Here is a 13752-nt window from a genome sequence, read left to right as displayed (position 1 = left end):
CGTGTTTGTTATTATATTTAAATACAAATGATCCCGTGAACATTTTCACAAGATGGCTCTTTTTTGGGGCATTTCTTCTTCGTGCCGGGGGGAACCCGACATACATGAAATCTCACACTAACTCTCAGACGTGGTTCAGATCTCCATACTCAAATGCACCCACGGACACTACGGGGTCAGACACAAACGTTACTGGAATTCACGGCCTAATCAGCCGCCTGGGAGAAAACGCCAGGCGGACATCTTTTTGCTTCTCCCAGCTGAACGATCTGACAGCTTTGCGCCACTTATCCTTTTCCAATAGGAGTCACTGCTCATATTGCGACTTCCGCTCCACCGCACACACATTTTTCGCTCACACTCTCCCAGTGCACCGTGCCCTCCCATCTCTTTTTCATCAACCCAGAATTTCCCCTTCATACTTTTGGCTTTCCTGTGCCTCTGCCAACTTTTCTTTATCCTTCATTTCCTTTTAATCCACTCCTCTACATCCGTCTCCTTCCCTATCCGTTTGTCCTTTTTTTCTTTTCCTGCTCTCTATACTTCTTCTCCATCTAGCCCCCCCCCCGTCCCTTCCACTCTCCCCGTCTCTCTGCAGCTCTGGGCTGGCCATGTGACGGAGAGGCCCCGGCTTTGCAGCGCCAATCCACGGCAATTGCGCGTCCAGAACACGCCGATTATGCTGACTGCGGGACACGTGCACACAGGGATATCGAGCGCACGTGCACACATGAAGAAGACCACAGGGGCATGTTGTAGCCCAGCTCCTCTGTGCCGACCCAGCTGGACCTTGATGGTGAAGTACGTCGACTGGACCACTTTCGGAGCAGTTTGGCTTTAAAATCTTTCATATGAAACACGTTTTTTTGGAAGAAACAATCTTACAGCGTACATTTTTAGTTAGTTTGCGATTAGAAATCAGCTATAGACGTCATGGTGTCTGGGAGTATGCATGTACCTTGGCAGACACTTTCACTTTTTTAATTTCAGTTCATTTGTGCGCTGATCAATGAAAGATGCCAAATATGCTAATAAGCCATTTACAGCCAGCTCAAGCACCAAATAAGGGTCCTTCAACAAATCATGCCTCGTCAAGGGAAAATTAAAGAATAGACGGAAATACTTCCATAAAAGAGCTCTAGTTTGAGTCAAGTGAGTATCTGCCTGGCGCTAAACTGAAGGGCTTGTTCAGAAAAGAACAGATCGCAACAACTGTACTGCACTGAGGTTGTAGGAACGTGGTGAGCAGTTAACAGTCTGATTTGATGCAACAAAACACGCAAGTCAACACGTAGCTCTCACACTGAGACCATGTTTCGTCACGTTTTAGCGGAACGCAGAACTGTGGAGCGTTAAATGTCAAATCACAGACTCACACTGTGTTCACACACACGCACGCACGCACGCACACGCACACACACACACACACACACACACACACACACACACACACACACACACACACACACACACACACACACACACACACACGCATGCACGTGGATGTGTGCTGCTTATCTCTGATGTGTATGACATGTGAAATAACTCCTCCCTCCTATCCTGGGGTTATTGCATGTGTACACACACGCACACTCACAAACACACACACACACACACACACACGCACACACACACACACACACACACACACACACACACACACACACACCCTTGGGGGTCATCACCAGCAGTCTCCCTGATGATGTATTTTTAGCCTATGAGTAACTCCACCGAACGGTTTCTGCCTGCCTGCCTGCCTGCCTCCGTGTGTGTGTGTGTGTGTGTGTGTGTGTGTGTGTGTTTGTGTGTGTGTGTGTGTGTTTGTGTGTGTGTGTGTGTGTGTGTCCGTCCGTCCGTGTGCGTGCATGCATATGCTAATAGGCCGACTGTGGCACTGAAGCATGACACACATGCGTGGCATTCCCTACTGACCCAGTCCTTAAATGTCGGAAGTCGCCCCCCCACCCGAACAGTATCACCCGACCAAAACCTGATCCATCACAGTTTCCTTTTGCCCAATTTTTTTATACACAAGCTATTGAGCTGAGTTGTTAGTTTAACACATTCCAAGCTGAAGGAGTTCAAGAATAAGACTAATTATTAATTATTAAGTCAGAAAAATGAAAAAATGAAAGATTTTTTTATGTGTATTTTTGAACGTGTGCGTGAAGTGTCAGTAGCTTTGTGTGCGTCTGTGTTATTTCCCCACCATTCCCTAGTGCCTTAGCAATCTGTCCATATCTCCTGTCCCTCTGGGCAGATGAGCAGAGTGTGAACCACACTGAGGCACTAACAAGCCAATCTAACAACGCTGGCACTGACTGGAGGGGCAACACTCCAGCTCCCGGGCAGCATGGCCTTCATCCAGTGGCCTCTTCACTGGAAGAGTGTTCACCGGCCACTTCAACTCTACACACTGGGTGTGAGCTCCTCATCTTCTTCGAGCCGCACTTTCTAACGCCATCGCACCTTCAAACTAACAGACGAGAATTCAAACCAAAACTAGCGCTGACCTCAGCTTTTGGTCGACACCGCGGTGTAGGATGGAAGCCGTGTCCCAATTCCTGACTATATTCTAAAACTAAGTAAGCCACGTGCAATGTTCTCCCACAATGCAACGGAAAAAAATGATCGATGCGGACAGCAGCAGAAACAGCAAACTGCGAATGGTGATAAAATATCTTTTGTGAATAACACAGGAAAGAGGAGGGATTAAATCCTGTTGGTTCAGTTGAATTGCCAGTGACAGTAACGGTTCGATTGACAGGGATTTGCACATGATGCATGATTTCCTGTCAGTATTTCTTTTTCTTCAAAACAGTATCTTAAGGTGAATTAATAGGTAGAGTATACATGTATGCTGTTTACAGTTGACATGTAGTATGGAAACTGGGAATCAATCCAAACTTCCACATCACGACTATTAGACATGACCTCAGTTCAAAATCCATAAAGGAAATAAATTCCTCGTTAAAAGTATTCAACAGTCAGGACTGAAACATTCGCTGATGAATCCATGATACTGTCTCTGCCATGAACTCACTAGTGTCCTGATAGGACCATGTGAAACCCAAGAATGTCTGCCATTTTGAGTATGTAATTGTGAACGTCATTTAAAAACAAAAGAGTCCTGTACTTATCACCATTCATTCGTTTTTTATAGAAATTATTAATTCTTTTACACCTTCAGACTGACAGTCTGATCACTGGCCATAAAAAACCTCAAACCCTAGTGTGTATGAAAGTGTGCATGTGTGTGTAAGCAGGAAACCAAAGTGTATCGCTCACCGGCATTAGAGACGCGTCTCCCTCTCTCCCAGTCCTGCTGCTCTCTGTCCAACTGCTCATGCTGCTCCCTCTCCAGCCGCTCTCTCTCCGCCTTCTCCCTCTCCATCAGCTCACGCTCGGCGCGCTCCTGCTGCTCCTGGCGCTCGCGCTCCAGTCGCTCCCTCTCTGCCTGCGCCTCCCGCTCCTGGCGCTCGCGCTCCTGACGCTCGCGCTCCTGCTCGCGCTCCAGCATCTCGCGCTCCAGGCGCTCCTGCTCCTGGCGCTCCTTCTCCTGACGCTCGCGCTCCATCTCCTGCTGCCGCTGCAGCTCCTGGAGCTGCCTGGAGCGGGAAAGGCATAGCGGCGACATCACATTAAAACCCAGTGAAGCCTCGAGTTCATCCAATGATCTCCATGTTCCATCCACGTAGACCAACGTACACCACAAATGAAAGGACACGGACAATACTTGAGGAGGTGGAAGATCGTGAAACATTTAAATGAAACAAGCTAATTGGTGTGAGGCCTGTCTTGACCCCTGGGACCCTGTTGTCATTATATAAGACATGTCATTATATAATATGACTCTTAAGGCACAATAGCCTTGCTGTTATGCAACCACAGCTCAGCTTTGCTCAAATTTTGGCGCGTTCAAAAACGTACACATCGAGCTGCCCGGGGCGAAAGTCTTCTTTAAGTTGCAAACGGCTGCAAAGAGCCACATGTGTGCCTGACTGACGGAGTACACACAAAAGAATGAATAAAAGATTTATTTTAAATCTCATTTGGTTTTTTGGGGGGGTTTTATTTTCCTGCTGCATAATCCCAACATGCGATGGCAGTGATGTTGAAGTATGGTGGTGTGATGATGACGATGATAGAGGTTTTTCCTGTGGAGGCCGGCACAAACTGCGTCTGCAGACTCACGTTTGGCCACTAGGTGTCAGCGGACGGCAGCGGCAGAGGGGCTCAAGCGATGTGAGAGAGCAGAAGCGGTGGAGGGGGGGAAACGGGAGAAATGGACCGTGTGAGCAGCGAGCGCAAGTGAGCCCGTGCATGTGTGTGTGTGTGTGTGTGTGTGAGAACGAGTTCAAGCGTTACAGGGAAAGGCAGCCATTTCTCTATAACTACATCTGAGATTCCATGTTTTAGGAAAAAAAAGAAACCTGTAATGATGCCTGTGGGGATACAGGACTGTTGCCGCAGCAGTTTGTGCAAGAATATCAAATGGGAGCAGGAGACAAATGAGAAGAGGCGCAGAGCGAAGAGAGAATATGCGCAATACAGTATTCCATGGTGATAAATGTATGATGTATGATGTATGATGTAGCGCATCATGACGCAATGAGCTATGAGCGGAAATGTGTTTGTTCACAGATTAACCTCTGCAGCAGCGCCACATGAGTTGTATTGAAAAACGCATTTTGTAAATCGAAGATATACAACATACTGCAGGATAACAGTACTTTGTGTGGAAATGTGCCTTCAGTTTCACCATGAGACATCCTAAAGACCTAATCTACTGGAAAAGAGAGAAAGCATACAGCAAATTCAGGCACGCCTCCCTGTATCCTAGTTTACCGGACCCTAGTTTCATTTATTACCCTGGCAGCACGTGGGACCGAGGATTTCTGAAGAGATAACTACCTCAGTTTAGTTTAGTTTAGTAGATACTTTATTTATCCCGAGGGAAATTCAGGCATCCGGCAGCATTTACAAACATACATACATTAATCATACACCTGGGTAACAGGTATGTAATGGTAGACCTCATGAAGAAACTCATGAGCAAACTGCATATACTACACGTGCACGCTTCCATACTCACCCTGACTGGTTTACAAGTGTCTTGCAGATGTATGAAAATGGAAAATGTGCACGAGTCGTGCTTCGTCTGAATTATTCTTACGGACAAAGAACTGGTTCAGGGAGAGAGAGGGTGCGGTGTGAACGGGGGAACAAGTGAGAGAAAGGAAAACGGTGGGAGCGGATACAAATTGTGGGAGGTTGTAGTGCGTCAGGTTCAAACACGCAGCACAAAACAGACACACACGAGGTTCCCGGGGGAAATGTGTCGTCTAATTGGAAACCTCAACCGTTTTGTCACATTCGGCGCAATTTCGGTGGTAAATTGCGCCGGCTGTACGTGAGTGAGTGTTACCGTCATAAATTACAGAAAGCGACGGAGGATGGTGGTGCACACACACACACACACACACACACACACACACACACACACACACACACACACACACACACACACACACACACACACACACACACACACACACACACACACACACACACACACACACACACACACACACACACACACACACACACACACACCAAATCAAGCTGCCAGGTCCTTTACCCTCACTCGTCCTGTTCTGCTGAGAGCTGACTCACAGCTAAAAGTTAATCATCAGCATTATTGTTGCTTCTTACAAAACACAACTCCCTCTCCTCCCATCTGCCCTGGTGACACACTCAAATACAGGAACCCTACTCCTCTACTTACTGACACTGACACACACACACACAAGACACACACACACACACACACACGCTGCCCGACAGGTGTAATGCCGAGTTTGGATCATAAATTTGTCATAACGACGATTTTTCCATAGACAGCAGAAAGTTGGCACCAGTCTGTGTGTGTGTGTGTGTGTGTGTCTGTCAGCACATAACCGCGCCAGTTTCCCAGGCAAGGTAGAAAAGGACCAAACTGCTTGTTTTATTTCGTGTTAATATGGTAGGTTTCCTGTGTCACTCTTTGGGCCTGCGGATGAAACCTCTTCCCTTGTGAGTGACATCTGTTATTTCCTCTGATTGTCTGGCATCGGATTCATCGCTCATGCATCGAGACATTTGGTCTATTCTGCTCTGTTTATTTTGCATCAGACTCTGGTATCAACTAAATCAGTTACTAAGGTATTGAATTAGTGTCAACATCAAAAACATTTCAAATTCGCCCAGCCCCACTGATGATTATGGAATCCTTGATTGAGTTAAACGGGATTCATTGTTATTCTACTTATGTTAGTCGTCTTTAGTGACTATGGACACGGCACCGGCCTCAACGCCAGCACCGGATTATTCCGACCAAGCCAGATCAATGTTTTGTTTGCTCTCTTCTTCATTCCTTAAATTTTGTGCATGAAATGTTGTTGCTGAAAAATGGAAAAATTTGCCTCGCTACACCAAACACATTTTCTGTTGCTCATTTCTATTGCGGGAATCGTGGATGCCCGCGCCCTCATGCACGTGCACACCCACGCGAGGCGCCCCAGTTCCCACGGTGTTTCCCGTGGTCCGCTGATGTAATCACACAGACACACGGCGGTAACCCTGCATCCACAGCCAGTGGAAGCAGCGCTAGTGCCTTGTCTCAGGGGATTTTACAGTCTCTCCTCACGGGGGGCTTCCCTCATCGGTCCAGAATATGTTCTCTCTGATTGCAAATTAGCCCCGCCGGGGTCCTCAGCAGCGTGTCATCTTCGTGATGGGATCAATCTGATCGTGTAACGGGGTGACGGCAGTATAAACCCAGTCTAATCAGGCAGATCACGTTGCGCTCTTCTGTGTATCATGTGTAGGACTCAGGTGGTGCAGCGGTCTGTCGGCCCGCACCATGGCAGGTACACAAGGTACTGTGGTGTGTAAAAAGCAGCGAGAGCAGCCGGAAGCATGTTTCTACTTTAATGAAAGAGAAGCAGCTCGTTGTGACTCAGTTGTCGCCTGAATGGGGTGAAATGGCCGAGGCAGCCCCAAGAACTACACACAGACCGGCTGACTCAACAATACCTACATGCAGTGGAAATATATATATCTATTACGCACACGCGTCATATGTCTGAAATCCATTATATCAGTTTTCGGTCTTATTGCGTCACATAATTAAATTTAAATATGGTTCTTTGTTTTCGAAGCACATCCTCGTGGTTTTATTCCTCTGCCAACCAGTCGAGTCGCAGTTTGTGTGCAGACTCATGATTTACTACATGTGGGGAAGACTGAAGGAATTTAATAAAAAGGTACTAAGTTTGATTTGTGATACAGGCATAAACAGCATGAAAGGAATTGATTTGACTGGACTCAAGGCTCTGTTTGTTCTTGTTCTGCTGTGTGCAAGTCACTGAGAAAATGAAAAAAAAACAGAGTCAAATTCCGTGTGTGTGTGTTCACATATTAGGCCAATAAAGCTGATTTTGATAAAACAGAGACTTTTAAATATGGTTGTTGCTGTAAAAAAAAAAAAAAAAAACCTACAAAGGCTAAAAGGTGGATGCCTCACACACGTGTTGAACTGGGCAGATCTACACCCCAGTTCCGAAATGAGTGTCACGTGTTCAGTATTCAAACAAATATGAAATATGGTCTCTCAGAGTTATGAAAAAAGAATGGCCAGGTTTGGCGGAGCATTATGATGTCGGCAGTAAAGTTGACCTTTGACCTATTATACAAAATGTCCTTACTTCATCATATTATCCTTCCTATTTGTGCGAATTTTTTAAAATCAAAATCCGACTATGAATTCTTGAGATATGGCCAAAAACATGTTTCTGTGAGTCCACAGTGACCTTTGACCCTAAAATCGAACCAGTTCATCCAGGATTTTTTCCCCTGCGACTGATTTACACGGTCATATTATGTATAATTGAAAGCTTAAGTGTGCCAAGACAAACCAGCCTTCAAGGTTTACAAAGATCTGGATAGAAAAGAAATCTAGTACTTAACTATCAAGGTGCTGACAAACGCTGATTCACGGACTATGAGCAACACTGGATTAAAAAAAACATATGATTTTTTGAAAATGCGTGACGGAGGTATTCGCGTCCTCAATGAAAGAATCTCTATTGCTCCAATTCAAAGTTTCTAAAAAGATCTTCAACAAATAACACCGTCGCCATCCCTCCACCATGGAAATGGCCTCAGAGAGATGCAAGCTTTTGGCATCACGCTTGCAGAATCGATCCTAATCGGAAAAGAGAGGCAGCCTCAGCTGTACTCAGCTGTACGCAAATGGATTTTTGTTTCGTTTCTCTTGGTAAAGTGTTTAGCTCTGAAACTTTTCAACGTTCGTCTGTCGGCTAATTTTGCCCTGAAGGGTCCTGATGGAAGAAACATGTTCAGCACCGGTTGGTCCTTTTGTGCAATACAGACTATACACGCACGCACGCACGCACGCACGCACGCACGCACACGCACACACACACACACACACACACACATTCCCCTGAACAGGAGATCATGACATTCCTAAAGAATGTGCACACCATTTTAAATAACCTATCTAGAGAGATATGTTTGAGGGGAGTGTCCTCGTGTGAGGAAATTGTGTGTGTGTGTGTGTGCGTGTAACAGGGGACAGGGAGCCTGTCGTTCGTCAGAGGGACACCTCTGAGTTTAGGACACGGCCTTTGAGCTGATGTCATGAGGTAGTAACGCTCTCCTCCTCCTCCTCCTCACACACATTCCTGTTGAGTGAGAGCGGCTCCTCTCGCTGCCAACACTGTAATTTTGATTATGAAGAGCGGGAGAGGGAACCTTTTTCGCTCTCTGCTCATGTGAGCCGGCTGCCTGCTGACGTCCCTTTCATTCACCCGCTCGCTCATTGTTCAAAAACATAAATCAATAAAAGTCTTGAAAAGAATTTGATCGACCGTGCCAACAACGACACCACACACATGACTTGCGAAACGCCATTGTTACGGTTGTTACTTACACGCCTGTGCTTTTCCAAGTCCAAATGTCTGTCTTGAAAAAAGTCAGTGATTCTGATCTGGTTTATGGAATGCTGATTTACAGAGACAAGGCCACCGAGGGCATCCAGATGAAGGTGTGTACAGAGATACAGATCTTCAGTGATATTCAGGTCCGGGGGTCTGTGAGGACCAGAAGCTTCAGATCAAGTTTCTTGAAGAGGAATATTTTGAGAATAAAGTTGTAATGTTTTACGGGAATAAAGTGGTAATATCAAGAGCAGTCCCAAGCATTAAAATGAGGAACGTGGAAAAACTTTGTGAAGCTGTACTTTCTGTCAAAGTGTTTAATAAACGTTTAACGTTTAACGTTTAACGTACCTGTTGTCACGACACCAGAGGAGGCTGTTGCCAGGGCCCACGCCTGTTTCCCCGGTTGCTGTTTATTTCCGTAACATAATATTAAATGAAGTTTACATTTTTCGAGTAAGATCACGAATTTGTTCTAAAAAAATTACGATTTTTTCAAGGAAATTTACGACTTTATTCTCGTAATATTACGACTTTGTTCTCGGAGTCTCACTCTTATTGTTTTTTCCTCGAAGTGGCCTTTAAACTCCATCGCAATGTTGAATTGTTTTGAGTCTCGAGTAAACTGTCACCAAACTATTGACACTTTTTCTAAATTTGAGCATTCCATCATACTTCTGAGGGACCAGCGCAACGACTCACACATCCGATCTTCCGGCCTCCACCGTCTGCTTCTCTGCTCCGACGTGTGAATCTACAGCAGGTTGCTGCCCCCCCCCCCCCGGCTTCGCAGTGAGACGTCACAGGATTGGAAGCTGTGAAAAGCCTCCTGCACCATTTAACTGGCATCTCCCTTCGCCTCCTGACAAAAGTTGCCAGGGAAACCGTTGCTAAGGGAGCGTGGGCAGCGGCACGGCCTGAATCCCCCCCCCCACATGCCCTCGCACACATATTCCTTTACTATCTGCCATAACTTGCGACGGCCCGGGTTCAGGAGGGAGAGTCACAGAGGAATTCGAGGGGGGTGGGGAATATTGGGAAAGATGAAAAAAGCTTGTTGAAATTAAGAGCCAGGAAACGCCGAGGAGGAGGACGGCTGCACTGACGAAATGCAAATAATATCACAACATGGGTCTGTAGTAAGAGGGTTTACAAATCAGAGGATTTACTGGTTCATTCTTTCAGGTTAGGAGTTTATTCATTAGTAACCAAATTATCAAAAGGGACAAAAAAAACAAAAAACTACTCTCTACAAGGAGGGAAGGAGCATCGCAAGAGAGAGATCAATGGTTGATGGAAAGTGGACTAAAATGAGACAGGTAACGACTGTACAGTAAGAGGATCAGTTTTTAAATTCACCATCACTGTCGGCTCGTCTGGTCTGACAGGTGTCACCCCAGCTACGGCCTGGAGCCACTTCCTCGCTGCTCTGTGAGCTGCTGCTACTCTCGCCTCTCCGCCATCAAACCCACCGCAGGCACCGGAGCAGAGACCCATCCGCTGTTTTCCCGCAGCCAATCAGCTGCGACGCCTCTACAGAACTCCCCATGAGCGTGGCACCACACCGCGTTCACTCACGTGTTCCAATGATCTGATTCGACGAGATCAAATTGCCCTTTTTTTCTCCAACTCTTAACATGTCAAAATGAACCGGTGGTTTCTTGTTATCCACTGATTCTAATACATGTTGAATGTCCACAGAGTATTTCATAAAAAGAAACCCCAAAGATATTAAAGTTCAGGAGGAGCAAAGAAACCAGAAAATATTCACATTTAAGAAGCTGAAATCAGAGAATTAAGACTATTTTTCCTAAAAACTACTTGAACCGATTAATTGCAGATCAAAAATAGTTGGCGTATAATTTAGTCATCGGTTACTAAACGATTAATGGATTAACTGTTGCAGCTCTAGTGTTGATCCCCTGGTTGAGGATCACTGACACCGGAGAGCGAAAAGCAGCAAATTCCTCGCAAATTAGAATCTGGAGATAGGGAGAACTGTTGCCACATTTGCTTGAAAAATGACTAAATGATTTATCAGGGAAGTTGCTGATCATTTTTTCTGCCAAACGACGAATCAGATGTTCGGACTGGATGGACAGGACCCATAAAAAATACATATTATTTTATGTCATATTTATATTATCTATGTGACTTTGGTTTCACTTTAATCACAAATGGTGTTCCAAATATTTTGTGAGGCTTGCTGAATTCAATCAGCATTTCACTGCCTACTGCACTGCAATATTTCTTTGATTTCTTTGTTTCATGAAATCCCATTTCATAGTAGGTGAACAATGCAGTTCATGACGCATTCTGTTTCACGTTTGCCACTTTGCCACAGAGTGACAACTGTGCTAAACCTCCGGAGACGCTGAAAGTCCGGCCAAATCTGCCGGCCAACTACTCAGCGGGTCGTCCGATTGGCTCACAGAACCAGGAAACGTTAACTGAACTAGCTGGAGCCCATGATGGACCACATCGTCCGAGTCGGGTCAGGATCAAGGCCAAGTGTGCAACTTGGCCTTGACCCCCCCCCCCCCCCCCCCCCCCCCCCCCCCACACACACACACACACACACACACACACACACACTCTCAGATCCTTCTGCTCTGCCACCTCTCGATCCTCACTTTTCATTCAAGGCGATGCAACACATTTCCCTCCCTCTCTCCTGTCACACTCACGTCTTCTCGCTCCCACGCGACACTCAGCTATTTATACCGCAGCCTATTATTTTCGCAGCTCATGTCTTTTTAATCTGAGGGCGGCGCCCTGCATCGCTGAACAGGTGCTTCATTGGCAGTCGTTTTCCCCCAGCCAGCCAGCCAGCCAGCCATCCACAGACCCCACTCTCACATCACGCAGTGAGCACTCCCCCACCTGTGTGTCGGTGGAAAGGAGGATTGCAGGGGAGATGGAGAAAGGAAGCAGATGACTTACGGGGTGGAGGAAAGGGAGAAAAGGGCCTTGAACACGTGTGGTCGCTGAGGTATGTGGCGGCCTGTTCGATGGTACGCGGATCTTGTTCAATGACCGGAGGACAGTGGCCCTCCCTCCCTCCCAATGGTAAACACTCATCCATATCTCCAATTCTTTCCTTTCTCTCCCACTCGGTCTCCATTTCAGACTACACGGCTCAGTGTGACACACAACCCCGATGTGCAGCATTGTGACCGACTGGCGTACGACACAGACAAAACGTCAGCCGTCATGTTGGCGGAGTCTAAAATCATAGTCAGAGAGGCAGATTAGAAATCATTTGTCAAACGGCTTCAAGCTTTTTCTCCATTTTTGCATTTGTGCGTACCGAGCGGTTTACAGGGTCACAACTCTGTTGTAAAAACACTCGGGCAAAACTTGAAGCGAATATATTCATTTAAAGCTACAGTGTGTAATATTTAGAAGAATGTATTCACAGAAATTGAATATATTGTCCATAATATGTGTATTAATACATGTCTAGTCAAGCATAACAGTTAAATATATATATACACATATGTACATTAGGGAGACCCGACCTCCGTGTAAATCGCCATGTTTCGGTATCGGTTCCACTGTGACTCGGGAGGTCGGAAAAAAATCCTCACCCCGACTTCCCGGGTTCAGAGTTCCGAAGTATAAAGCAACGCAGCATTAAATACGGTTGCAGAGAACGGACTGGAATATGTCGCTTTCGCGTTGAATTTCCAGCGCTGCAGGAAACCGGAAATTAGGACACCAACTGTCGGATTCGCAGTTGGTTGCGGTTTGCAATTTACCACCAGATGTCGCCAGAAAAGCACAAAAATTACACACTAGGTCTTTAATTAATTTGAATTTAGTGAATTTAGACTGTTTGAATCATATTATACATTGCAATGTAGTTTGGGGTCCGGGGGTTAAAGTTTTACACTGTAAAAGCAGCATCACCATAGGATGGATGAATGGAAAATTATTGAATGAAATATTTTTTGGGGGAGGGGGGTAAATTATTCTTGATATTTAACCAAATCTTTACTTTGTCTTCTGCAATTAGTATGTTTACATTTAATCTACTGCCCAAGTTATGATAAGCTTTTGGAGTATCAAGGTTATATGTTAGTACATGAATAATACCAAATCCTGGTTTCTGCAACAACTTGAGGCTGTTTGACCCAGTTTAAGCTGGGGTCTTGCATATAACCAACCGGAACACGGTGACATGTACCAACCACATCCACCTTTTTTCTGCTCTGTCCGACATCTGCACAGATGCATCCTTAAAGGGGGCAGTAAGTGAATATAATTTAATACACTTTTGTAAAATTCAGCGAATATTTCCTCGCGGTCCACTAGTTGTGGCCTCACAACTGTGTGCGCCAAAAAAACTCCACACACCCGAGGAGAAGTGCTGGCGACTGACGCTACGACTGAGGGGTTTGGGCCTTTTGGTCAGCGTGTCTGTCCCCCATACCTTAGGCGGTGGGTTGTACCCAGACCAGAGCAGTCAAAACATCTACATAAAAAAACAAATTTTCTTGAAAACTGCTAATTGCCCCTTTAAATCATTTCTTCTTTTCTTTTTGCAAATTTGAATATTTTAACACTCAGACAATATATACAGTATAAAAACAGTATACTGTATATACTGTATACGCTCTCTTATGAGCACACTGTATGAGCTACTCATATATGCAGCCTCAACAGAAAAACTGAACTGTCATTATCATTTTTCCCCCAGGAGAGCAGCTAAACCAAAAAGGGCAAATGGGCTGTTGCTCGGGCA

At 45.7% G+C, this 13752-nt stretch overlaps 1 protein-coding gene across 6 annotated transcripts in view; it reads right to left on the bottom strand.

Annotated features, from left to right (window-relative positions):
• Window positions 1-13752, bottom strand: part of enah (ENAH actin regulator) — a 113886-nt gene that overhangs the window by 16621 nt on the left and 83513 nt on the right. For all 6 annotated transcript variants that reach the window (XM_047328422.1, XM_035616837.2, XM_047328421.1 and 3 more), the window contains one exon: window positions 3289-3608. In XM_047328422.1, the coding sequence (XP_047184378.1) occupies window positions 3289-3608 (320 nt within the window). The remainder of the gene's footprint in view (window positions 1-3288; window positions 3609-13752) is intronic.

This window comes from Scophthalmus maximus, chromosome 18 (assembly GCF_022379125.1).
Source record: "Scophthalmus maximus strain ysfricsl-2021 chromosome 18, ASM2237912v1, whole genome shotgun sequence".
Lineage (NCBI taxonomy): Eukaryota > Metazoa > Chordata > Actinopteri > Pleuronectiformes > Scophthalmidae > Scophthalmus > Scophthalmus maximus.
The sequence above is the reverse complement of the archived record's forward strand: the minus strand, read 5'-3'. Positions and strand labels throughout refer to the sequence as shown.